The sequence below is a fragment of the Eublepharis macularius genome, chromosome 12 (assembly GCF_028583425.1).
Source record: "Eublepharis macularius isolate TG4126 chromosome 12, MPM_Emac_v1.0, whole genome shotgun sequence".
NCBI lineage: Eukaryota > Metazoa > Chordata > Lepidosauria > Squamata > Eublepharidae > Eublepharis > Eublepharis macularius.
The window spans coordinates 46,722,750-46,750,065 of record NC_072801.1 but is presented as its reverse complement, the minus strand read 5'-3'; the positions used below and the strand labels follow the sequence as shown (position 1 = coordinate 46,750,065).

Here is a 27,316-nt window from a genome sequence, read left to right as displayed (position 1 = left end):
AATGGCTCCGCGAGAGTAGCACCACAGAGACGGAGAGGTTAGAGAGGTCCGTGCAGCCCTTCTATTTCATCCTGGAGCTTGGGGGATGTCTCTCCTGGGGTTGCCAGCTGCCGGTTGGGAAATACCTGGAGATTTTGAGGGTAGAGTCTGGGGAGGCCGAGGTTTGGGAGGGGCTGAACCTCAGCAGGGTATAATGCCACAAAGTCCACCCTCCAAAGCAGCCATTTTCTCGAAGGGAACTGATCTCTGTAGGCTGGAGAAAATTGTTATTCTGAGACATCTCCAGGACCTGCTTGGAGGTTGGCAACCCGAGGAAAACAACAGCCCTTGCCTGTATTTAAATAAATCAGGACTGTAACAATAATAACTGCACTTATATAGCGCTCTTCTAGATAGATTAGTGCCCCACTTAGAGCAGTGAATGAAGTCAGTGTTATTATTATCCCCACAATACAGACAGAGAGCTGGGGTGAAAGGAATAGTTTATCCAAGGCTTCCTGCAGATCTCATGGCAGTAGTGGGATTCGAACCAGCAAAGTGCTGATTTGCTACCCAACCACAACCTGCCGATTAACAGAATCTGCTCCAGCGTGAATTTTAGAGTTTACTACATAAAGTGCATAGAAGCGTACATCCATTATGTCTGTGTCTTTATTTTCAAAGCAGGAAGCTGTTTCAAAGAGAAGCCAGTTAAAAAGAGTTGATCAAAAGAGCTAATCTAAGGTCCAGGGAGGGAGGGGGGTTTACTGCAGCCTGAGCTATGCTTTGTAGGCTAGGCCTGGCTTGAGGAAAGAAGCCACTGACCGAAAGTTACAATTAGAGCAGTGCAGGGGCTTTTGGTGTAACTGTCATGGAAGCATTGCCCAGTTGAACAAAATGATTGCTATGCAAATGAGTAACTGTAAGGTAGTTCGGTGCTCAATATTCCTACATATGTAAGGGCACTAGAAATTAAACACATTGCAGGTATAACCTGCATTTCTCGCTGAGACTCAAAGCATGTATATGCAATCATAATGTTCAATTAACAATGCAATAGGACTAGGATTACAAAATTAGAATGCAATGCAAACCAAAACCAAAGCTTGATTTCACATAAACAATACAGCAAACCACTTTCAGCCCCTCCCATCAAAATTCAAATTTCTGTAATCCTAGACCATTACATTGCTTATTATATGTCACATCCTATTGATTACATTGATTTACACTGTGAGAAAGGCAGACCATTTTCTCACTAGCAACAAAGCCTGTTGTGGGGGAAAATACAACAGGCTCTAGAAAGGGGAGAGCAGACAGGCAGGCATTTCCTCATCCTCAGTCACTGATCCTGGCCAGATGAAGGTGGGGAGAGACGGGCATAGACACCTCCTCTGTGCCTGATTCCGGCCAAGTGAAGGTGGGCAGGCATTGGTCATTGCTACCTGCTCTGTGTCTGATTACGGCTAGGTGAAAGGGGCAGGCCTTGCCTCCTGCTCCGCATCTGATCCCAGCTGTTTGAAGGGGGGGCAGGCATTGCCACCTGCTCTGCTCCTGATCCCAGCTGTGTGAAAGTGGGGGCAGGGAGGGCATTGCCACCTGCTATGCTCATCCCAGCTGGGTGAAGGCAGGGGGTAGGAGGAAGCAAGACCATCTCCCTTATCTCACTACTCCCCATGCTCCCAGTGGCCTCCCCTCTCGTCCTCTCTGCCTGCTTCCTTCTGTATTCCGCTGACATCAAGCTACTCTTCTTCTGCAGAGCTTACCTCAGCACTTCAAGCCACCACTTCTTTGCAGCTTGCACTACTGCCCTCTTGCTGCTGCTCTGCCTCTGTTGTTTGCTTTCTCCGTGAGGACTGTGAATTCCCATCTCCACTCTGGAGCTCCAAACCATCCTTTTAAGCCGCCAGACACCTTTTAAACTTAATAGCTTTCCCAGTGAGCCTCCCCACCCCCCCCCACCCCGCAGCAGCCCATCACCCCCTCAGGCCCAGCCATGTTTACATATGGTAGGATCACAGGAGGCTTAACGATGCCACACCAGTTAAAAAAGGGATTCTTTGGAGGTTTGTTTGGGTGAGAGTCTCTGGTTTGACATTGGTTCCCTTGGTGCAGTTTGGGTCTGTTGGGCTTTGTTGATCCAGCTTGAATTGAAAGTGGGACTTGCATTGGGACTGGCTTTTGGGGTCCAATCTTCTTGAAATGTACAGTATTTAGTGGACAGGAAGGATTAGGTCCTCTGCAAATTTGGTGGAGTTTGCTTGAAAAATGCACTCATCCTCCTGGACAGTTTTCCTATACAGGGAATAATGGCTGGATAAATTTGGAGTTCTCTGATCTTACCAAACTAGATTAGAGAATCTGATTCAGATGTCAAGGATACCAAATTTTTATGGTATTCCTAGTACCTGAATCTAGATGGAACTGATTTTTTTTGGCTGCACACTCCTAATCTTAATTCTCGCCACACAATAAATGTGCAATTCCTTTCTGCTGCTGGAAGTAAATTAAAAGTATGTTTGCATAGTAATCTGCAAGCAAGACAGTTTATTTTTGTCTACGAGGAGGGTGTTTTTAAAATTAATCAACCTACTACAAACCACTATGGATACTGGAGAAACCTTGGAAATCTCCCTTCTTAGCTAGTCATACCCAGAGCAGTGTGTTCACTGTCTTCTGTATGTAACTTTCTAAGTGTGTGCTGAGTTAAGCTTTTGGGTGGGTGCAGGGAGGACATAACACCAAATTCAGAAAAAGAAAAATGCAACTTTACTTATATAAGCTGGGAGAAAATAAATGCATGATGTCACTTAGGAGGAGAACCAGAGAATCACTATTCTTGGTGCCTAGAAGGGTTCCTCTTCTCCAAAATAGCAAAATCTTGAAACAGACTTTTGTGATTATATAAGCATCAATCAAGATAGAATACTCTCACAATTTCAGAGTCTCCAGGCCTGCCATGTCTCAGTAAATACCCCCAGTAATCAGCCCTCTCTTACCCAACTGGCCTTGGCCTTGAGTGACTGTTTTCTGTCTTATTTTGGATGCTATCTTGGACCACAAGGAGGAGAGCTTTGCTAGCTTCAGCAAACAGCTGCATGTTTTATTTTCACCATATAGACGTGGTGCTGACAGAGGCGGTGGAATAAAAGCAACCAACGTATCTTATTGTTTTTTTTAATGTGATTCGTTGGTGAGTTTGGGGTTACTACACACAATAAGCATAAGGATTCGGTGGCACCCCAAAAAGGGATGTGTGGCGCAATATGTGGCTATAGACATAAGGGCCAAACGGGCCTCCCATTTGCACGTAGCGCCACCTGCCGGCTGCTTCGGACGAGGGCGGGACCTGAAATTTCCGCCGAGGCTTCCGGAGGGGAGGGCCTAACGCTGTCCGCGGGCCAATAAGCGGTGACCGCCTCTTCCGCTCAGACTTAAAGGGGAGAGGGAAGGAGTACTGAAAGTGTAATTGGGATGCTCTGAGCGTCCTTTTGGGTAGACCTGCATATGCAGAGGAGAGATGCACAGACACAGGAGAGAGGGGCGAAGGCGTTAGAAGTCCGCCCGGGTGGAGAGTGGTTGCCACCTGCGCTTCAAGGAAAGAAGGGCGGGGGTTTCTAGGCAGGCTCCAGAAACTGGACGCGGAAGCCCACGACAAGAAGGCTCGAGCGGAGGGGAGGAGGCACCAGGTCAGCCGGAGTTGCAGCCCGTTTTGCCCTCGCACCGTGGACGTGGTGTCGTCTATCTGCTTCAATACCCCGCCTGTCTCTCCAAGGGTTCAGTCTGCTTGAGGCGGTAGAGAGCAGCCTACTATCTATTTTGGGAAACACTGCGTTTTCCAAGAAAAGAATTCCACATCTGGAAGTAGATGATCCTCCTGCGAGGTTTTGAGTAAGGGGTTGCTTGCCTTCCACTCATTAAGTAACTCTGTGGGGTTTCTATTAATCCTTGTCAGAGTCAGCGGTATTTTATAATTAGAGCCAAACTGAGGAGTGGAAATTCAAAGTCAGAGATCAACAAAGAGCCAAAGTAGGAAAGCCCCTTTGCTGCATTGAAAATAAACAACTTGACCTTGCTTAGAGTTGACGCAAACACTGGGGCTTGCAAGAAATGTATTAGAAAGTGGCACGCACGCGCTCTCACAATCCGTCATGAATACACACAAGAGCACCCTGCATAGTCCTTAGTGCACTGGTATAAATCTGTGCATGGTTTGCATTTGGGATTACCGGCAGCTGTTCACCTCTTATCATTTCCCTTTCTGTAAAGCTTCTCAAAAAAAACCCTTAGATCCGTTTTTTTTAAAAAACCCACAAAAAACAGGGTTGCCTGCCATTCCCTTTACCCTCCTAGTTACTCCCACTTACGCCTCCACTATGCCCCAACTAAAAGGTGGGTTTTTTTATTTTTCTCTTTTAAAGCGCCATATTTGGTTCCTTACAGAGCCACTTTTGGCTTCACAGCCATAGACTACAGCTGGCCTCTTTAGCCTGCACATCACCTAAAATTAACGTCCCCTTGTGTTAACGTAGAGATTGCCATGTTTTTCTTCTGCTTCCTGCCTTCAAAAAGGCATGTGTGTTCTAATTAGGGCCCTGAAATCTTCTTCGGTTATCTGAAACAGGGAACTTTGAATCTCGAAAGCTTACACCCCTGAAAAATCCTGTTGGTCTCTAAGGTGCCACTGGACCCAAACCCTGCCAGCAAAAGTGGAAGGAGGAACGAGGCTGAGGGGAATATTCTTTCTTCTCTCAGCTCCTCCCTCAGCGTTCTCGCGGCCTTCAGCCTCTGGGCGCCTGCGCGGATTTACGCAATCCACGTACTTTACGAGGAAGAAGGCCGGGGCGAAAGCCAGCGCAAATACAGCAAGGAAGGCAGCTGGGCCCTCGAGTAGCTGCGCTCAGGTACGGGCATTTTGAGGGGCTGGCGGGGGCCTGCTGGAGCGAGAGGTCTGCTCCTCTGTTCCCGCCAACTGAAGCTAATCGGAGGAGGACATGTACACAATTGAAGCAGACCTTCTCCTCAGTCCAATATCTCCATGCTTTCCCCAGCTTGAGGTCATTACTGGGGAGGGGAGGAGGGAGCGCGAGCAGGTCACCCCACGAAGTCCCAGCCCCTTCACCTCCAGGCCTAAAGCTAGCTGTTTGGGTGGGCGGAGGTCGTATGTAAAAAGAAAGACCCCCCCCCCCTTCCCGTAGACCTGGGAGCTGCATAGCTGATAGTACAAGGTTTAGGGTTGTCAACTTCAGGTTGGGAAATTCCTGGAGATTTGGGGGTGGAGCCCGGAGAGGGCATCGTTTGGAGAGGGGAGGAACCACCACAGGGTATAATGCCATCCTCCAAAGCAGCCATCTTCTCCAGGGGAACTGGTCTCTGCGGATCAGTTGTAATTCCGGGAGATCACCAGGCCCCACCTGGAGGCTGGCAACCTTACATTGTGTCTGAAGCAAATGAATGCCTTCCTTTGACACCCCTTGGGAAGGTGTGAGGTCATTCCTGTGTGCTTCGCTGTGGAACCCTAACCATGTTTAGGGTGAAAATGTTCCCTCCTTTCCTCATTTAGCATTTTTTCCACCGATTGAAATAGTGGTATTCCGAGGCTGTTCTATAAGAGGAAGGGTATCCCATTACAGAGGATAATGTTGATGGGGTGGGAAACAATGTTTGATGTCTGGGCTGAAGAAAGTCCAATTCCTGTGTCTCATAATCAAATCTCTTGGAGTCCTTTGCAGTAACCAGGCATGTGGGATTCTTGTAGTCTTGGGTGTGTTCAAGGTCACTGTCAGTGTCATTTTACAGAGTTACAAACTTCTTAGTACATTGACGTCTGCTTAGAAGGGTGTAATGGTGCTTTGGATGGTATGGTCAGTGTTGGATGAGTGACTCCATAAAATGTCTTACCTGCATTTTCATATTTATACATGGAATTGTAAAAAAGGATAAAAATTTAGGATAATTTCCCTGATGTATAGGAATGGGGGTGGGTGGGGAATGATATCTATCTGTGAATGTAGGTACAGAACCTGGTAGGATGGTGTAACAGTGTAGAATCAAGTCTTTGTGTTTTGTTGATAGTGTTGGTCGGGAAAAACAGACACTTAGCATATTTAGGATAGGTAGGGTTAGGATTCTTCACAAGGATCAGGATTCCCCATAGAAGTTAAGTTGGTTGCTGTAATCCTTGTTTTTTTCAGGAGTCAAGGAACAATGACGGTTGTTCCTATCTGCTACTCTCTAGCTTATTAAATTTGGGTTCTGAAGCTAAAAGTGGCATAAGAAACATGTTTTCTTATCTCCTACACTGATTGGGGGGAAAAGTCAGGAAGACTTGTCTGAAGTGGCCACTCGCTTGTCAGGTTTGGGAATTAATCTCAAGTATCCTACTTCCAAATCCCATTATCTCCAAAACTGGTCTTTAAGTTATTGTTGCAAGAATCACTGATGGGCAAAACAATGTTTCTCTTTAATTGCGTTGGTATTTATTTGCCATACTCCTTGGATTTAAGTATAATGCCATTTCTGCTCTCCTCTTCCATAAAGGTAGTCTTTATGTGGGGGAGGGCTATGAGCTACAGTGGATAAATATGCGGCAGACCTGTTTAGAACCCCTGATCAGGAGGGATGCCTACTCCAGGTTGGGAGATTGGGGGATGGATCAGGGAAAGGGTAGGGTTCGCGGAGTGTCCTAAGTGGGGTATAATACCATAGAGTCCAAAGCAGCTATTTTCTCCAGGGGAACTAGTGTGGAGATCAGTTGTAATTCCAGGAGATTTACAGCCTCTGCCTGGAGGTTGGCAACCTTACTGATTAGCCAAGAAGCCTCCTTGGTGGCTCCTTGGAGATGTGACTTTTTACTCTGGCAAACCTTCACAGGGTGGTTGTAAGACAAATACAGTAATTGGTGCTTGGACATGTTTTATGGAAAGGCAGCCAATGTTTTCCATTTTGTGGCAGTGCAACATTTTGAAAGGGTTTGCCAAAAGTGAGATTGCACCCGTGGTTCTTCTTTGGGTGCCCTTATGTATATTCCAGGTCTGCCTGTTCTTGTTTGTAAAAACACAGCTGATGGGTGATGGAGACAAGTGTTCTGGTTGCTACTTCTAATTTTAGACTGTTTGAATCTAGATGGCATACCTTTTTAGGAGCAAGAGAAAGGTTTGATTTTGTAAGTGGCAAGCATTGACAGTAGGTAATGGCAAAATCAACCCATAAAACAACTTTAAGCATAAAAGAAGGCTGTTGCAGGTGCTATTATGACGTCAAGATTTGCAGCTGGAACACTTTCTTAGTTACAGCTTAGGGTAACGAAATTGCTATCCAATATTGCTGCAGCAAATGGAAATGACTTTTCAAAGTTATCAATTAACAGTGGTAGTTAAAAGTGCTAAATAAGAGAGTGGTAATGTGATCAATTGTGAACAGGAGCCCTGGCTTTCCATGGGAGAATCCTGTCTCACTAACGTTTTTAGAATTCTTCTGAAAGTGTCAGCAAACATATAGGTAGGCGTGTTCTTTTATTTTATATTTTCTTTATTTTTAAAAACAAAATAATAACAAGAGGGGATACAGAAAAAGGGATTGTGTGAATCAGAAATAATGTATTTCTCCCCAACATCCCCTTCATTAAGACACTATCTATGAGATACAATGATACTTATATTAAGGTACATCTATATTCAACATTTTAAGTTACAAATGTCATAACTAATCTGTTTTGCAACTACATTATTAGTTTCATCATTTGCCACATATTGAATATTATATACTTTCACCACTTCTGCACAGCCAATATAACTGTTAACAAATGGATAATGCATCAAAATACATAAGAGAAGTCTATTATATATATCTCATAATAAATGTAGGTAGGAGTATTCTGAAGCAAAACTTGAAGTTACAAAATGTTTTTATGCCTGTAATCAAAGGGCTCTAAATAAACTTGGGTGGGGATTAGCTGGGATAGTTCACTAGAAAAGAAATCAATGTAATGGCCAAGGAAAAGGCAAATTCTATGACTGGAACTATTGGGAACCGAAAATCTGCAAGATTTTACTATGTCAGTATCCAGATCAATGGTGTGGCCACTTTTGCAATACTGTGAATGTTCTGGTCGCTTTTCTCAGAAAGGGTATCCTAGAGCTGGAAAAAGTACAGAAAAGAGGGGCAGTAGAAATAATCAAGGGGGCTTAAGCAGCATATTCAGCAAGGCAAGTGTGAAACATTTGGAGCACTCTTGGAAAAAAAGAATGAGGTAGGCAAGGGAACAGTGTAAAAATAATGTAAAATAATGAATAGCTTGAAGGGTATGTGTAGTAATATGCAACAGGGAGAAAAAAATCTATTATTCAAGGTTGCCCATTGAAAGTCACTGGCAGTAAATTCAAAATGGACAAAAAGACAAGTCTCTTAATTGCTTTTTAGGTGCTTCTATGTTTATGTGCCATCTACCTCTCTACACTTAACACGGGACTGTACAACGTAAAGAGAGCAGCTGCTTAAGAAATCTCATGGATTTCCTGCAGTCGTCAGGTTGGCCACCTTTGAAAAGTGGAAGATCAACTGATTGGCTTAATTCAGTAGGGCCCTACTCATGGTCTTGCGCTGTTCAGTGTCTGTAAAGTGGATGACCTAAATAAACTGTGTAGGAATGTGGGATGCAACAGCGTTCCCATGTTGCCTAAATGAACCAGCACGTGACTTTGAGGTTTCACAAATGTATCATTAAAAAAAAAACCCTCTGGGAAACTGCACATCATAGAATTTCTGAACAAGAAAACATTGCAATGTGTCAACTTTATTCCTAAAAGTAATATGCGGAGGATATGCAACGTTGACCTGCATATTGTTGAATGTATTGTTCATTATTTGTCCTTACAAAAGGAGAGCAAGTTACCTATACCTGCAGTGCTGTCCTAGGAGAAAATAAAATTCTTCATTTCAGGTCTGAAGATGTTGATGTGTTTGTTTTTTTCCTCCAGCAATAATGAGAAGTGCAAGATTCTTATTAGCTGCTCTCTTCATCCCATGGGGTCTTTCTCTGGCAAAGTTTGATGAATTTGATGATGGTGATGACATTGTGGAATATGATGACAATGACTTTGCTGAATTTGAAGACGTGATTGAAGATCCTGCAACGGAATCTCCCCAGCGCATTGTCACGACAGAAGATGACGAGGAGGAGGCCACTATCGAACTTGAAGGTCAAGATGAAAGTCTTGACTTTGAGGATGCAGACACACAGGTGATGTTTAATGAAGGACCTCACCATTTTGGTCACTTCCAGAGCAAGGGAAAAATGGAAATGAGTTATGGGGGTTAGCTAGCCTTCTACACAGATGAATCCAAACGAAGCTTATATTCTGTATAATATGTATGATGATATATAGAATGCAGCTTTGCTTCAGAAAACTGCAGGGATACCAACATTTGCACATATACTCATGAATCTGTAAGTACCCTGGAGTGTATACTTGGGGTTCTGCATGCATTCCTCTTTTCCTTAATTTGATCTTTGTACGGCAGGCTTTCCCATAGCTTGATGCACCCAGTTGGCGACTTCTTTCTGAACATGGATTGCTTCCATTGAGTCAGCGTGTCACATAAACTGTGTTCATCTGGTACATTCTAGCTCCTGGATGCATTCTTAGCATTCTTTCTATTGAGTTCTTACCTTTGTTAACTTAATGTGCCTTCTACTGTATGTAAGCTTTTATCTGTAAAATAACCTACCATCTTCTTAGTCGGTGTCATTCCCCACGTGTTGTTTATGAAAGCTTGGGACACATTATAAGTTAGTCTTGAAGGTGTTAGAAAGCCCTCTTTCTTGGAGTTACTGCCACCCTATGGCCATCTTTAGAATAACACAATACCTGGGTTTTAAAAAGCATACACGCTTCTGAAAGATGGGAGCATTGATTGTTGGGTTTCCCCGAAGATCTAATGTGAATGGCAGAGAACAGAGGCTGTGCTTGACCCTCATTTTTCAAACCTGAAGAGTTCTCTCATTCAAAAGAAGTACTTCATTTCTGTGTTGTTTATAAACACAACACAGAAGTAGTGTTGATGTAGTGAACTTTACTCCAGAGCCATCCATACTATCAAGCACTGCAGAGAGAATTACTGCTAACAATTGCTAGATTAAAAAAAAAGAGTAATTGAACACTAAATATCAAGCTATTCTAGTGGATCCATAAAACAATCTGAGGACAAGTGTTGCTGTTAGCTTGCTAAAATGAAGCAGAGTTCAATCTGCTTGGTACCAGGATGCACGACTGCCTTGGAGCCTCACTGAGCTCCATGAAGAAAGTTCAGAATGGAAGTGCAATAATTTTTCATGATCCAGATCAATTCTTTAGGGCAGGGGCGGCAACCAACACCCCTGGAATGTATGCCAACAGCAGCACACCAGACTGTTTTGCTTGGCACCCAGGGCTTGATCTCTGCCCAGGCAACTGAGGCACTGGCAGCACTGTTGGGGCAGCAGTGCAAGAGAAGGCAACAGGCATGGCCTATGCCCATCGTTGCTTTTCCAGATCTGCACAAGGTGGATCCCTGAGATGCTGGCAGTGCCACTGGGGCTTGGCTTGGTCCAACTGTGTCTCTCAGGACAACCCTTGTCTCTCCCCTCACCCCTCATTGTGATTGCTGACAATCGAGCATCTTCACAGGTATATGTTGCATTATTCTTTGGCACATACTTGGACTGAAAAGGTTGCCTATCCCTGATTTAGGATCATGCCAAGTGATAGTGGTATGAAATTAAGTAGTGTAGTGGGTGAAGAGAATTAGTGAAGAACCATAACGTCTCTGGTACAAACTTCTTCTCAGCCATGAACTGAGTAGATGGTCACTCTACTTAGTTTCTCGTTCAGGTTACTCTTTCAGCCTTACTCTCCTTACCCGCAATCGGAAGCTGGCCTTCATTACATGGTTGTTATAAGGGTTGCTGTGAGCGAATGGATTGGGTTCAAATGTTCTGTTCCATTAGCAGTAGAACCTTTATCTGGAGGACAGCTCCACTATTAGTACAATGGAACATTTGGTTCTAACCCAATATGTCTGTAAGGATTTGAACCCTGAAAGGGCTATGAAATTGCTATGAGTTGTTGTTAATTCAGTCAGCAAAGTGCTAGAGTACATGGGCTTCATGCTCTTAAAAGCCTGTATTACAGAAACATCTGACACTTCTGTGTCTTGTACTTTTTCCTTGTAGGAAGGTGATACAGAGAGTGAGCCATATGACGATGAAGAGTTTGAAGGTTATGAAGAGAAACCTGATGCCTCTCCTGGCAGAAGTGAAGATCTTATAAAAATTGTTAATGTAAGTGCAAGTGGTGAAGTGTTCATAATTAACTCTTAGTTATAATAGGTCATAGTGATGCTAGCCTAAATCACTATTATTAAACTCATGGTGCATTCCCCCTGCTCTCCACTTCTGAACACATGAAGCTGCCTTCTGTTGAGGGTATTGTATACTCGAAATGGAAACAACTCTTCAATGTCTCAGGTGAAGGTCTTTCATCTGCTATTTAATCCTACTAACTATAAATGCTGGGGACTGAACCTGGAACCTTCTGCACGCAAAGCAGATGCTCTACCATGAACCATGGCCCCTCCACTGGTCTTAGGACTCATGTGAAGTTCTAATCCTAGCAGTTTACTGTCTGAAAGGAGCTGTACTGTTAAATGGTTTCTTCACTTTCAGTAGCTGAAATATGCATCAACAGCAGCTTTGAATTTTGCATAGGATCCTACCAGTCCAGTACTTTACCTCAAGCCAAGACCATCCCCAGTCAACCCACACAGCCCAGCATGTTGCTGAAAACAGTAATAAGAGATTGAACAATTTCCCGAGGAAAGAATGCGGCCTCTCTGCTTTCTCCTCCTCCTTCAAACTCGTTTATTCAGCAAAGTGCTTTTGTGCACCTGTGATCAAGCCTTTCCTCTAGTGTGTGCTGTGGATTCTCTCCCTCTTCCCTATACTCTCCATGTATATATTTTGAAAGTCTATTGGCTAGCTCAGCTCTTACCTAAAGGATGTCAGAGGTATGACCAAGCAGAGTACGAAACACAAGTTTAAGTAGAAAGATGAAAGTGTAGTGCCTTGTTGTAGTGGTACTTACAAATATGACTCAAAGTTCCCCAATGAAACTTTGAGTCGTATTTGTGCCAGGAAAGAAACCTAAACAACTTACCTACCCTGTGCTCCTCTGTTATTTATGTTGCTTAACTATGTATCTCTTATCTGTGAGCTAATGTGGTGTAGTGGTTAGAGTGCTGGACTGAGATCTAGGAAACTCAGGTTCAAATCCCCTACTCTGCCCTGAAAGCTTGCTGGGTGGCCTTGGGCCAGTCACACACTTGCAGCCTTCCTAGCCTACCTTGCAGGGTTGTTGTGAAGAAAAATTGAGAAGAGGAGAACAGTGGAAGTAAATAAATAAAATTGTTCACTTTTGTCTACAATGCATACGTTGGGCCAGTATTTGGATATGGGGCAGAGCTGGGTTTGGCTTTCTGCTATAAAGTTCATTAGCTGCCTGGGACAAGTCAAAATAACCCTGCCTTAATTATTGATTAAAATGAGATTAGATGAAATGAGATGAAAGTTTTCTGCTTGCTAGAAATAATGCATTATTGGGCCTGCATTGATTTGCTGTTCTCTTTGTGCCTGGAATTTAAGTTCTAAATTAATAAACTATGATAGATACATTATAATTTGGAGGCAGAGCTTGCATCAGGTACCTGATCCCTCCCCCCTTCCAACTAAAACAAAGTCCAAATCCAACTGCAGGTCCCTGCGCACCTCCAAAACAGCTGGGAGAGTTATTATATGGAAATCTTGATGGTGACAGGTCTCCTTGCCTACATCATGAACTACATCATTGGAAAGAACAAGAACAACCGTCTGGCTCAAGCCTGGTTCAATACTCACCGGGAGCTGCTGGAGAGTAATTTTGCCCTAGTCGGTATGTGGTTCTCTCATCCACTTGTCAACCAGCTAGTGTCGTGATGTCTTTAAGAGAAGAGAAGTTTCCTGTAATAATATTCATTGTAGCAGGAGATCAAGTGAAGACACTGGGAAATCTTTGTACATGTACCAGGCTAAACAGTTTTTTGTTCTTGGGAACATGGGGTGGGGGGTGGGGGGTGCTTGTATATGAGTGCTGTCTGAGGATTTGCTGTTGAATTACACCTGTGGAGGAAATGATACAGAAGTCTTGTGGATCTGTGGTAGTGTTCCAGTTTTCTGTGCTTCTGCAATTTGGTTAGGCTTTGTTCCTCTGCTTTGTTAGTGTAGGCAGGAGAAATATTTTAAGAAATTCAGAGTGCAAGAAGGAAGGCAGTTGTGCTTGGTGAATAAAAGAGCTTTTGCTGAGAAGGAGCTCCCAATCCGTCATTTTCTCCTTGTGACAGATATGTTCTATTTATTTATTTACTTTATAGACTGTTTTTCTTTATGAGACTCAGGGAAGATTCCATGGTCTAAAACAATCCCATCCAATAGCACGAGGTATCCAGTAAACACACGGTAGGGCTAGGACTGCATTTTTCACATTGTTTCTATTTTTGTATCAGACACAATATGTCATAAATAATCCAAAAATGGAATTGCACAAGTAGAAGACAATGCAGAGTAAAGGGCAGTTGTGACAGCAGACTGACCCTGTACTTCTGCCCTAAGCCTTTCTTCCATGCGACTTAAACTCTGAGCACCAGCTGTTTCGTGCTCTGGATTCCTCAGAAAGCTGTGGTAGTTACTTTTTAACTTATATAGAAGACTGAAAAGGCCTCTCTCTTGCCTGATGAAAAGAAGAAACCTACAAAACACAGGGTAAAGGAAATAAAGAGTGGAACAAAGCCAGCTGACTTGTGCCCTTTCCTGGATGGTCCAGGCTAGCCCAATCTCATCAGACCTTGGGAGCACAGTTGGGTTGGCCGTAGTTAGTACTTGGACAAGAGACCACCAAGGAAGTCCAGGGTTTCTATGAAGAGGCAGGCAATGGCAAAACATCTCTGTCTCTTGACTTGAAAACCTGTGGGGCGGCCGTAAGTTGCTGCACTCGGCCACAGCCCATCTTTATGGCCATATTTCTGGGACTGCATTCCAAGCACAAAAGGCACAAGACAGAGAATGTGAAGTACGGGAAAAGATAAGCCTTAGCAGGAATGTAAAGAGGCGCCTTTTGTAGTCTGAACTGAAAGGGAGACAGATGATTTTGGCAGCAGAGTAAGTGAACAGAAGTGAAGAGAACTGAGGTGAGAAACTTAAAAGACTAGAGAGGAGAAAGCTGTGGAGATAGCAAGTGACTATAATTTTGCCAATGTGTGGAGAGGAAAGCCAAAGAACCCACATTCAAGTTAGTTGTGTGTGTGTGTGTGTGTTAGCAGGACCTGAACTATCAAAGATTTCCACCCCTCTTCAGGATCCTTTATGTTGTTAGAGAGTATGCCCCATTTGCAATTTAAATGGTCTTGGGTGGGTAGGAGATGAATTAAGATTGTAGGCTTTTTCCAGTCTTACACTCTTCCAAAGAAAACAGCCCCCTCAACTTGAAGGATCAGGTGTCTGTGTGGAATTAGGGTCTATGAAGTATACATCCCTAGTCCCAATTTCAGCAAGAAGACTTGTAACACGAGGAGGTTAAAATCCCTCCCTGCAGAGTACCGCTCAGACTGAGGGCTCGTCCAGCCCTAAACCTGAGCAGTTCAACCCTATGGAGGGGGAGGAAAACTTCCCTGGCTTTTCTCCTTCCACTGCAATTCCCCTGCAGCCCCCTTCCTCAGTTGTGGCCTCTTAAAGAACAACCATGTTGCAGTTGGCACCTGCATGTTAGGTGTCTCCCTCCCTGCCCTATTTGTCTCAGATCCCATGTGGGTGGTGAGCAGCTGTTCCAATGGATCATGTGGCACAGTTGTGACACGTGGCAAAGTTTTGCTTCCTAAAAAGAGGACAGATTTGAGATTAGTACCCCTGAAGAAAATCCAACTGGCCATGAGTATTCCAGCTCAAGTTTCCATCCTGTGTTGGAAAGAGCATAGGAAGGTTGGCCGGCAAGCAGTGCAGCTTCCACCATACTATTCCTACAGGACCAGGCAATTGCCCTGTGGCAGGCTCTCATTAATTAGCATTTGGTTTCTTTCAAGGGGATGATGGCACCAATAAAGATGCCATGAGCACAGGAAAGCTGAACCAAGAGAATGAACATATCTACAACCTCTGGTGCTCTGGTCGGGTGTGCTGTGAGGGCATGCTTATCCAGCTTAAGGTAAGAACAAGAGCATCTTCAGACACTACTATTTTAAAATAGCTGAATGTTTTTTCCAAATAATTTTCTTTTTTAGATTGGCAGCACCCTAGTACAGATGGGAGTCTTCACTTAATACTTGTATATATCTTCTAATTCTGGATTAACAACTGAGTGTTACAGGCGAGGAGAAAAGGAGTTTCTGATTCATTCTACCCTGCATGCAATGGCACTGGTTTTTTCCCCCTCATTGTGCTAAAAGCAGGAGCAAGTCAACTGCTTCCAGGTTCCAATGGGAACTACAGCAAGGAAAGAGAACTAAATGTAGGCAGTTCTGAAGCAGGCTGGGAAACACTAGTTCAATCTACCTTTTCAAGAAGAAGAGAAAGAGAAATTGAGAAGGAAAGGCCCCTATCCTGTTAGATTTCCTGCAGGATCATTCCAGTCCCCGCACTTTGGGAAGACAGGAACTAGGTCCTAGCAAGTTGGATGTTCAGTTCTCATCACCCTCTTCTCTCCCATGGGGGAAAGAAATAGGATTATAATATGTGAAACAGACTGCACCCAAGTTCCCAGGTGGGGTCTTGCTGTCTGTTTCAAGTTGACCTAGGGCTACCAACCTCCAGATGTGGCATGGGGTTCTTCTGGAATTACAAGTAATCTCCAGACTACAGAGAAGAACGGCTGCTTGTAGGGTGGACTGTGTGGAATTACGTCTTCTTTGAGTGCCCTTTCTTCCTCAAACTCTGTCCTGCTCAGCCACTACCCACAAATATCTAGGAATTTCCCAAACAAGATCCCTAGCCTTCCACTGTGGAAATAACTGCTTGTTGTAAGGGGGAGCAGTGAAAAGTTCCCTGATGCTTCTAGAGCATGTCTTCTGTACGCATTTGACATGCATATGTAACAATGGATTCCTTGCCATGCTTTTTAACTAGTTCTGGTGGAGTGGTGGTAGTGAGTCATTGGGCCTTTGGAAACATGGCAAGGAATGCTAAGCATGTTGCAGGAACTTAACCACGGCCCCAAATGCTCTCTTTCAGTTTCTCAAGAGACAAGATCTGCTGAATGTGCTTGCTCGCATGATGAGACCAACCTGTGACCAAGTGGTATGTGTTTAGATTTGCAACCTAAGAGCAATTTTGGATAGGTTAAAACTCACGATTCCTTTAGCCTGATGAGCTGTGGCTGGCAGTGGCTTATTATATGCAAGAGATGGATACATTCTAGGCGTGCATGATTGAACTAAGAAGTAGTTCATATGTCTTTGAAGACTGTGGGCAATGTCTAGTGAAATGTCAGAAGCCAGAAAGAGTCTGAGACAGGCAAGTAATGAACCCTTGAATAAGTTATCCTTGAATGCATGCTTGCTTAAACTTATATAGGTTGCAGAAAACCTGCTTTTCTTGGTGTAACATGATCAAGTCTGCATGCTGGAAAGGAGTGCGGGCGTTAGGTGCAAACCCATAGCGGCATGCATTGTTCTTTGCTGTTCAGTTCTAGCCCAAAATTGTCGGGAGAGATTCGAGATGCATCATCTGGTTCACTGACTAAATAGCTGTAGATGTAATGGAAGATTGCACTGTCAGTTTCTTCCATTTCTCTGGCATGTTAGGGGGTTCCTTCAGGATTGCTGTTGCTTTAATGAGAATATTCTTCATAGCAGAGTTAAATGAAGTAATGCTTCACCTGCTTGCTGGGGCTAAAGGAAAACTGTCCTTCATCGCAGTTTAGTTAACTCTATTACAATTTGAACAAAGCCATTCTAGGGTAACTGTGTATCAAATTACTCTGGTTGTGGTGCGTACACATGCTAAAAGGTTTAATGACTGCTGTCCAGAAACTGTTCTACAGTTCCTCTTTTGGTCATTATATTTTTACGTTACCCTCAAAATTATTTTTATCTGGTGGTCCCCACCAACTTGATCCTGGCTAATGGCCACTTATGGTAATTGAGCCAATTTATCTCTTGGCTGTGATCCAGAATTCTTGGTCTTTCTTTAGCTTTTCCTGAACAATTATGTCTGTTTTGTAATTCTACACAAATTCTGTCTGTTGCTTAGCAAATAAAAGTGACGATGAATGATGAGGATATGGACACCTATGTGTTTGCTGTTGGGACAAGGAAAGCCTTGGTGCGGCTTCAAAAGGAAATGCAGGACCTGGTATGTATTGCATTGCAAGGGGTCCACTAAACTTCAAAATTAGAATAATGTGTGGAAAAGGTATGTATTGTGTGCAGTGTAACAAGTGTTGTCTCAATATTCCTTTCTCGTAGCCCGAGCGTGCTGATGGAGATTATTATAGTTACTGTGTTCACTGTTTCAGCTTACAGAATCCGTTGAAAATAATTGGAGTAGTTTCTATGTATGGAAACATACTTGGCCATCTGCCTTAAAAAGTGTGACATAGTGTAACTAGATTAGGAAACTCTGGGTTCAGATCCCCACTCAGTCATGAGATGAGTTCACTGAATGACTTTGAGCCAGTCGTTTGCTCTCAGCCTTACATGATGAATTGTGATGTGGATAAAATGGGAGTGGGATCATGTGAAGCCAGTTCTCCTTTTACTTCTTTCTTTATGCCCCTCTGGGTTCTGTGGTGGGAGAACAGGATAAAAATGTCCTTGAGTGGCTCCTGGTTCATTGGGAATGATGCCTCAGACTAGTGGCTTAGTTGTCTGCCGTTTTGCTGGGACAATGGAGAGGGCCTGTAGCAAGGCATGCAGAACACCATGCTGTGTGTATTCTCCTAAGGAATACACACAGGAGAATATACACACATAGGGTGAGAAGTGGTGAAGTGACAAGAGTCACTTCAGTCCCCCTCATCCATGAGAGAGAGATGGGTATTTAATAGAACTTGAAAATATTGGGATATCCTCAGTGTGATTTTAAGCTTTCTGTGTGCACTTATTTCCTTATGTTAAAATACTGTAACCTACCCTGACATTTTGGAGAGATCTGTATAAAATATCATATAAATCCAACAGTAAAATTGCCATGCACTCTTTCTAAAGCCTGACCTTGTAGCCGTGAGAGATTCAGCAGGTGTATGTTATGAGCCACTTGCCTCTTGGATGCTTCTAGCTTGAAGGTATGGTAAGAGGGGGGAAAGTGCAAGAGCTCTGAAAAGTTGAAAAAAACCATAGAGAAAACATGGAGTGATCATTGGCTTTCGGCTACACACCAGGTTGCCAGGAAATAAATGGTAATTTAGCCGAAGTTCAGTTCTTACTGAGAACTAAAGTGTGTATCCAAGTCTTTTTTTTGAGTGGGCAACTGCTTGCACCCAAGGATTTGCAGATACGGAATCTACTTGTAATGCAGCAGTTTCTTCCCAACAGAGTGAGTTCTGCAGCGATAAACCCAAGACTGGGGTGAAGTATGGACTCCCAGAGTCATTGGCTATCCTGTCGGAGATGGGTGAGGTCACAGAGGGAATGATGGATACTAAGGTAATGTCAAGTAACTGCTAATAAAAAAATTGTACTCAGTGTGGAATCTCATGGGAGTTGTAACAGCACAACCAAAAGTCAAATTATTACTTTGCATTCTGAGGCCCTCATCTGCAGTATTTGACCAAGAATAGCCTTGTTTGTCTTGGATCTTTCTGTCTTAAGTAGCTTGGAGGAAAAAATAGGCCATTCACTTTGAAAGTTCCCAGGAGAAATAAATGAAGTCTTCCAGCTGTTGATAATTAGAGTTAGCTTGTTGTAGTGGGCTGAGCAGCGAACTTAGACATAATGTACTTGGGTTCCAAATCCACCTGTATTGAAATTTACTAGAGTAGTTTTGAGTAAATGGGTAACTTACAGGTCTGTATGTATCCTAAGGTTGCTATGATGGGGTTGAAAGAATTGGTAACTAGTCTTTTTTTAGTTGAAAAGATTGAAAATTATAATTTGATGTCTTTGATTGGGGAAGCCTGGGGTTTCAAACTACTTGCGCATAAAACTAATTGTCTAAAACATAGGCATGCGCCATTCTAGGTCAAGCTAAAGGGCCATATAGTCCTGTACTGTCTCAGAACACTAACTGGCCGGATGTTCCAGGAAGGCTTACCAACAGGCACGGTGGTTACGGCCATCTTCTGTGGTTTGTCCTCTAACATTTGATAAATCAGAGGTGACTACCCTTGGGGGGATGATGATGATGATAAAATGTGTGCACTTGGTCTTGTTTTCTTTTGCCTATCAAAAGAAGCATAAAGTATCACAGGATAAGTTAGTTGATTAAGTGGATTACTTGCCACAAGATTTGGTGACAGCCATTAAGCCAGATAGCCTTTGAGACTGCTGTTCCCGATAGATTTACCTAACCTGTTTCAAAGCTATTGGGTATGGTAGCTGAATGGAACTTTCAAGTACATAGGCAGCATATCTCTGAAGAGCAAGTACTGAGGACGAAGGGACATTTCTTTCTGCTAAGCTTCCTAGAGGCATTTGACTAACTGTTGCTGGCAATGGAATGCTTCCTATGCGGTCCTTGGTCTGATGCTGCAGTGCTACTACTCTTCTTTTTATTATAATGCTTAACTACCTTACTTTGCTCGGAGTTAATGGGCAATTGCCATTAAGAGATTATTCCCCTCTCTATATGCTTGTCTTAATTTTTCTTGTAGATGATCCATTTCCTCACGCATTATGCTGACAAGATCGAGTCCATCCATTTTTCGGATCAGTTTTCCGGTCCAAAACTTATGCAAGAGTGAGTATGATGACAAGAAATATTAGGCTTACAAATTAATGTGTGGGTTGCAGTCCATCTCTTTGTCCAAGGTTCCAGTGAACTGGCAATTCTCATGTGACTGCTAGTAGCGTTGCTTTAATTTATGGCAAGACTCAGCTCTCTATTTTCTTTTACAGCCCAAGCTTATGTGGAATGAGAGAATTAAATGTTGCTTAAACAAGACTGCCTGAGAGAGAAGCACAGTCCCTTTGCCTTCCGAGCATTTACTTTCAGGCAGTGCTACAGGAGCCAGCAATTTTCCTGGTTACTACTGATGCCTGTTTTAGCTACTGGAAGCAGGATAGGCAGTAGCAGTGGAGATCTGGCCTAGTAATGGCTCAGATACCTTTCAGCTATAAATAACACTGTGCTTGTTGACAGTGCAAGGACAGTGCAGTGAGGACTGGCAGTGCCAGGAGTCCAGCATGGTGCATTGTGGGGAACAGACTTGCTACGTCATATCCTTCTGCAGTTGCAGAAGAGCAGCCTGGATACTCTTGTGCTGGTCTTTGTGCCTGGCCTAGGAATTTCTAAGATGCCTTCCACTGATACCTTGATGGTTTGTATGGAAGCTGTTGCTGGATCAGATGCTCCTACCATTTTCCGCCTCTGTTGGGGTTTATTGTGGGAAGTATATTCACAAACATCCTGCGGAGAAGTACTCCCAAGCCACTCTAAACTCCCACAGCAGGAAGTTCCTGCCATCGTTTTAAAATGTTCTGGGCTGTCATCTATTACAGGATGCATGCAGATGCATCCAAAAAAGGAGCTCCCTCCCACAGTGGGCTTATGGTGTTGCCTATGGACTGTTCTGTCTATTTGTTGCCTATTTTATTTCTTCCTTCCATCCACCCACCCTCTTTTTGTTCTCTGCTAGGGAGGGTCAGCCTTTGAAACTGCCTGAAACTAAAAAGACACTTTTGTTTACTTTTAACGGTAAGAAAGTGTTCCTGATTTTAAACTGCATCTAAAATTGAACATATTCCACAAGCAGAAAGCAATTTCATCTCCTTTTGTCAAAGAATTCTTTTCCTGTAGTTATAAGCATGGTGATTTGTGTGTGTGTTTGTGTCAGACACAATAGTGTAGCATCACAAGTGAGCTCTGATTCATGAAAACTGATGCTGGATTACATTTTGTTAGTCTGTAACAGCAAAATAAAAACAGAAGGCCAATGGCTCCTTAAAGACTAACATGACTACCTATCTGGAACTTGCTGTTTATGCTTTCTAGGGGGGAATTGCCTAGCCCCCTCCCCCATGCCTATGGCATCACTTAGAAAAAAATCTAGGAGAGCATGAAATGTAATGTTTGAATCTGCCCTTCATTAACTCCTAATGTTAGTGGGGCTGTTTACCTTTTTATCAGTGTGGTTTGTTATGATCCTTATTGAAACTTTGGTTGCCAAAGTGGATCTATGCAGAAGGAGTGCAGAAAAAGAACTGAAAGCTTTCCTCCAATTGTCTTGGGCATTAAATTTGAGAAATGTATCTCTCTTGCTTTATAGTGCCTGGATCAGGCAACACTTCTCCAAAAGACATGGAGGCCCTGCTGCCTCTGATGAACATGGTTATTTATTCCATTGACAAAGCAAAAAAGTTCCGTCTGAACAGAGAGGTAAGTTATGAGCTGACATGTGTGCCTCTTTGTGTAAAAAAAAAAAACTTTTAAAACAACTTTTTTTTTTAAAAAAAAGTCCAGCCTATTTTCCCTACTCTCTTCCCTTAGCTGTTTCCCCTACTCACACTGTCACTTCTCCTTCTGTTCTATGCAGATTTGTGCATGTCTTCAGTTGATTGTGGGGCATGTGTAGTGTACTGTGGAGTGTGCTATAGGCTAGTGGTTTTCGATTGGTGCACATACCAGTGGTGGAATGCAGGAGTATTCTAGGTGGAACACAGGGCTTTCATAAAAATTATTCTTGCCAATCCTTCCTCCTATGTCTTATCCATTTATGACCGTTTAGCATGCTAATAGTAAAAACAAAGTCTGTCAACGTACAGTGCCCTGCTCAGAAAACATGGGCTTTTTTCTATCATGGTGGGACTCAGGTTCTTTAATAGAGTGATTGGTGGGATATAAGATATGAAAGGATGAAAACCACTAATGTTAACAGGTTGTGATTGGACATAACATGGAGTAGGCAGAGAAAAACAAAGTCCTTTCGATGTCAACTCAATGTATGACTTTAAAAGCTGAAAACAGCAATCTTGATTTCTGTTGGGAAGGCCAGAAGTAGTCTGTTCAGAGTTCAGATGCTGGAATATAATGTTCCTGGGTTCCCATTCCTACTAGGACGAGAGCTGCTGTGCACTGTGCCTGCTGAAACTCCTCAACTGTCCTCAAGGGCAGCTTGCATAAGCGTATGAGAGGAACCTGGTATATTACAGTCATTAATCCAGCCTTTTTTGGAACAGTTTGGGACCAAGTTTTTGCTGCAGGTGAAAGTATCTGGAAGGTCTTATCACCAATGTTTAGCCTATTGCAACATTGCCTGATGTGCCAAGTGTTTAATCGTACTAACTATGACTCGTTTTGTGTGTCTCTCTCTCTTCCCACCATGGGGCAAAGGGTAAACAAAAAGCAGATAAGAACAGGGCGCGTGTGGAAGAGAACTTTCTGAAACTCACTCATGTGCAAAGGCAAGAGGCTGCTCAGACCCGCCGGGAGGAGAAGAAACGGGCTGAGAAAGAGAGGATCATGAATGAGGAGGATCCAGAAAAGCAGCGCCGCCTGGAGGTAAAACAAGTCCCTTAATGAAAGTTGAGCTCTTAGCAGAGATCTTTGTTGTGGTTAAAAGCATGACAGTTTCCAGGGTCTTTGTGGAGAGGTGGAATGAACACTATACATTTTGGTTGCACGCTCTTTGTTGTACTGTGAAATCGAGGTGAATTTGCTTGTGCTTAATACAAGAATGGTTGGTGAAGTGTACAGAACTAGAGATTAATCCATGAGAAGCTGTCATTGATTCTCAGAGTGCAAGCCCATGCCTCTGTAGGGCACTGTGGAAAATTGCCAAAACTCCTCTCTGATCTCTTTCCAGAACCTGCCTTGATTGAGTCAGATCTTGACGCACAAACAGTTGATGGTGTGCTAGGGTTCAATGGGGCAGCAAGTTCTTTTTCTTTTCTTCTTCCTTTAGCATTTTGCAATATGCAGGGTGGCTGGGTAAATATGCCATGCCCCTTAAATTTTTTTAATCTACTTGTCACTCTTTCAGAGTGACCTGCTCTGGGACATGCAGATCCATTCCAGATCATGGTCTCTTTTTTACAGAAGTGGAGCCATAATCTTACATGATTGCATTGTTTCTGTGTCACTGTGGTCATGCTAGTAATTCACATGAGCAGGGAGGTGGCCATTGTTGTATCATTGAAATTTACTATGAATGAAACATTTGAGGATGTGGTTTTTGGAGAGGCCAGTTGCAATTAAGAATATGTCAATTGATTTCACAGCCTGCCTTTTGAAATGTTCTTGGAAGGTCCACGGCTGCCCAATGAATTCATGCCATAATGTGGATTTGAACCTGGGTTTTCTCCTATCCAAAATCCAGTGGTTCAGTGATTGCATGCAGTGCTGCTGAAAACGGAGGGTTAGGGGGATAAAATGTGTGGGTCCCTGGTTGCTTTGGTGAACCCATGGAGCAGAGGAAGTCATGTGATTCTTCCTATATTGTTTCTGTTGAGTCTGCATATTGTGAGTGGGCCAAGAGGGGATCGAGACAATGCTAATAATAAAAATAAATATATTCCTCAATCTGAAACAGTGCTAGTTCAGCATTTAATATGCTTGTCTGTAGGCAATAATACTAGCAGGGCTATACCTGGGAGAAGCTGGTACTTCGTGGAGTGTGTTTTTGTTTTCTTTTCCAAATTTAAAAAAGCAACATGAATGCTCCTACTATAGTAACATGATGGGGAGCACACATTCTGTTAAAACAATGAGAAAAGGATTCTTTAAAAAAATAGTCTTTTAAAGTTCTGAAATTGGCACAGACATCATAAGGAAGAAATGTGCTTCTCATTTTCCTTGATGTCAGAGGAACTAGGTAGGAGATCATGTGACTTGTGTAACTGCACTGTTCCAAGGGACTGGGAGGGCAAGACTGAAAATTGCTTTCCCTGGGAGTTTGCAGCTTCTCTGTACCCCCCGTTTGTTTTCATATGCCGGAAGCTGATCATTTGGGCTCAGTTCCAGTAGAAGCTCTGCAAACCGTATGGCTTCCAGTATGTCTTCCAACTGTTCCTGTTGCATATAAGAACAATTGGGGTGCATTGGCTGAATATTCCTTGCCTAACTCAAGTTTAGCACATTCTCTTAAGAGTCTGCAGCCTCCTGAGAGAAAGGGTAGCTCTGTTTGGCAAACACGTGAGATGATCTAAGAGGGACACGTAGGTTAAGGCTGCCTTTGAGCAAACCGTTCTGCAGAGTTCTCCGTTAGCAGGACTCATTGCCTTACTGGCATATTTGAGGCTGGGGCAGGACCTAGTCGAATTGTACTGCTCTTTGATATCCCAACATTGAACGCCTTCCTGTTGATGAGCAGAAGGAAGGAAATTGTTCCATGACATGTTCCTGCTGCTCTTGTAGGGAAGGCTAGGCAGAATGCTCTCCTGTGATGCAACGGCTTAATAACAACAACAGCCTCAGGAGAAACTTAGTTTTCTGTGTTTGTAGGTTGGGCAGCTAGCTCTCTTGCAGTTTACCTGGATAGTATTCTTTTAATACTGATCAGCTGTTATATTTTTGTCAGTTGTAAGTTTATTTCCTGCTGTAGCTTTTTGGTCAGTATAGGAATAGAGTGGGAATCCTTTCACTCCTGGAAGTTGTGTTTTGACCCTGCCTTCTTGGTCCTGGATATGGGGCTTAACTTGATGCTGAATTTCATTCCTGCTAATGAATAAACAGTTCCTCTTGCAACAATTCCACTTATCCCTAAAACAAATGTACTAGCAGGGGAAGAGAATACCATTTTGATCACCTGTACCTGCTAAGTCATAATTTCAATTTCTGCTGCACAATGACTGACTTGTCTGAAAGGGCCCTTGATCTACTTGTCAGTGAGATTTGTTTACTTGGGGTGGGGGGACTCAATTTTGTTTTGCATACAACACAGAGAAACTAATGATAACACATAGTTTGTGGTCTTTACAACAGGAGGCTGCTTTGCGGCGTGAGCAGAAGAAACTTGAGAAGAAGCAAATGAAGATGAAGCAAATCAAAGTGAAAGCCATGTAAAAAAAAGCAAAACACAAAGTTCCAGGAAACCCCTTTCTTAGTGCCAACTGTAGAATTGCAATTTGCTGCCTACAAATGAGCTAATTATGTTCCTGATCTTAACAGTTGCCCGTTAAGAACCGTGTTTGACTTAATGTTTAGTTGCACATGGAATTACATTTGGAAGCATTTTCTGTGGACGTGTCCACATGGAAAGGTTATTGGAACTGGTTACCATGGAGCTTTTCCTGGATCAGTCACAGGGTTATGTCTGGAAATGGGTAATCGGTTCTGATGTAACATTTTTGTTATGTGCACTGGACTGCTTCAAAAAATGAACTCACAAACACCGAAGCTACCCTGCAGTTGGCAGCATAAGCAAGATCCTTTGCATTGGCACTCCCAACAGTTGGGTTACAATCCTGGCAGCTGCTTTAGTCCTGTTTTGTGTTAGTGGGACTACTAATAAATATTTTCAGGATTGCAGCCAGTGTTCTGGTTTTATGTAACATGCAGATGTGTGTGTATATAGAGAAAGCTTTACAATGGTCTTCCATGCTGCTGGACTGGGTCCCCCCCCCGCCCACTTGCTTTGGATGACACTGCAGATACTTGTAATAGCCCTTGGGTTTGGTCTACTACTTGTTTCTTCTAAAAAAAATTGTATGTACCAGCAATGCATAAGCACTTTGATTCTCTTTTGAGGACAGGAGCAAAATAAAGAATTATAATGGTCCATTACAAAAAAAAATCCCCCAAACCTCAGACTAGAAAGAATATTCACTCCTTTTGTTATCAATGCAACAATAGTTTTTGTTTAATTGTTTGATTCTAACTTGTATTAAACTCAAAACACATTAAGTGGATAGTTTGGGGTTTAAAAAAACACAAGTTTCTAAAAATGTAATCTTTTTCATTGTTCCTGTTACAGAGAGGTAGAAATCAGTAGTATTTAAATTCTTTTAGTTGTCAATCTACATGGTTTGAAAATGACATTTTTATCCTGCTTTCCCCTAATGGAGCCTAATACTTTGAAGAGACTGTATACAGATGAACCTTTCTATTAAGGCTCTGCAGGATCTGGATCTACAAATATGTGGATTAGTATATAAGCAATAGGAAATGAGTGCAAAGAAATGTGTCTGCTGGTAAGGTTTCTTTTTTAATTCAGGAAGTTTAAAAGAATGTGAATCCAACTGTTAAATTGCCTTGATGCAGCGCTGTGGGCACATTGGGGTGTATGCAGCTTTCCCCTTGAATAGAGGATGCTGCGTGAAGATGTGTATGAGGTCAAGCATGTGGTTCCACATGCATTCCTCCATTGCAGAATGTAATCTGTCCATCATGTCCCCCTGCCCCGAGTAAGCTTTGCATACCTGGTTTCTGCACACAGCTCTGCTGTTCCTGTTTCCCTACATGGACAGTGTATGCTGATTTTGGGTGAGTGTGTACATGTATGGTTTCTTTCCCTCCTAGATGTTTAAAGTATTCAGGAGGAGCTTTCTCTAAATTTCTATGTGGTTTTCTAAATAAGTTATCTTCTCTGCTGTTTTAACTGTTCTATGTATCTGTGGCTGCAGGCTGTGTAACATTTAGACTCCAGCTTCTTGTCAACTAATACTGCAATTATTTCCTCAGCAAGGTAGAAGAATTTTTAGAGGAACGTCTCTTTTGTATCTATTGATGACTACAGAGGAGCTTGCTTATGCTAGGGAAAACTAGGCACCTAAGCTTTTTAATGCTTTGCAGTGTTGTGGAATTGCTGCATTTTATAAATGCTTATCTAGAGGGCATTTGATCATTGTGGTGGGCGTTCTTTGTCAGAGGGTTTTATGAAAAGAAACAAGAGGGTTAAAAAAATTCTTAATGTATTTTCTTGACTGTGCTTTTATCTGCAAATATCTTTGATGCAATAACATTAAGCTGCTCTTCTAAATCAGCATGTGCTAAAAGAGCATGAAAATGCACAGTTGTTTTTAAAAATCAGAAACCTGAATAACAGTCCAATTTAGTAACTTTTATATAACAGTCATTTATGGTACTTTCCAGCAAAAAAAAAAAATCACAATCCTGTGTGGGATTCAAACTATTTTGTCTCTAGATGTAGAAAGTAAAATTGAATAAAGTATTGTTTCACAGAGA

The 27,316-nt window shown here is 42.8% G+C and overlaps 1 protein-coding gene across 2 annotated transcripts; it reads left to right on the top strand.

The window, feature by feature from the left end:
* Nucleotides 1–26: 26 nt before the first annotated feature.
* Nucleotides 27–27,316, top strand: CCDC47 (coiled-coil domain containing 47). Of its 2 annotated transcripts, none has more exons than XM_054993071.1 (13): nt 27–46; nt 8,958–9,220; nt 11,192–11,299; nt 12,770–12,944; nt 15,124–15,245; nt 16,268–16,333; nt 17,288–17,389; nt 18,571–18,681; nt 19,848–19,933; nt 20,832–20,890; nt 21,462–21,571; nt 22,526–22,693; nt 25,115–27,316. In XM_054993071.1, exons 2-13 carry the CDS (start codon nt 8,963–8,965, stop codon nt 25,193–25,195), a joined length of 1,446 nt encoding a protein of 481 aa, XP_054849046.1. In that variant the 5' UTR covers nt 27–46; nt 8,958–8,962; the 3' UTR covers nt 25,196–27,316. The 2 variants fall into 2 exon arrangements, with proteins under 2 accessions (XP_054849046.1, XP_054849044.1); XM_054993069.1 differs by lacking the exon at nt 27–46 and adding an exon at nt 4,782–4,883.

Excerpts from the sequence above, each read along its gene's own strand:
- CCDC47 (XM_054993071.1), top strand. The coding sequence starts at position 8,963 with ATGAGAAGTGCAAGATTCTTATTAGCTGCTCTCTTCATCCCATGGGGT. Across the intron at positions 12,945-15,123 it reads GAGTAATTTTGCCCTAGTCG|GGGATGATGGCACCAATAAA; the intron begins GTATGTGGTTCT and ends GTTTCTTTCAAG. Across the intron at positions 18,682-19,847 it reads AGGGAATGATGGATACTAAG|ATGATCCATTTCCTCACGCA; the intron begins GTAATGTCAAGT and ends TTTTTCTTGTAG.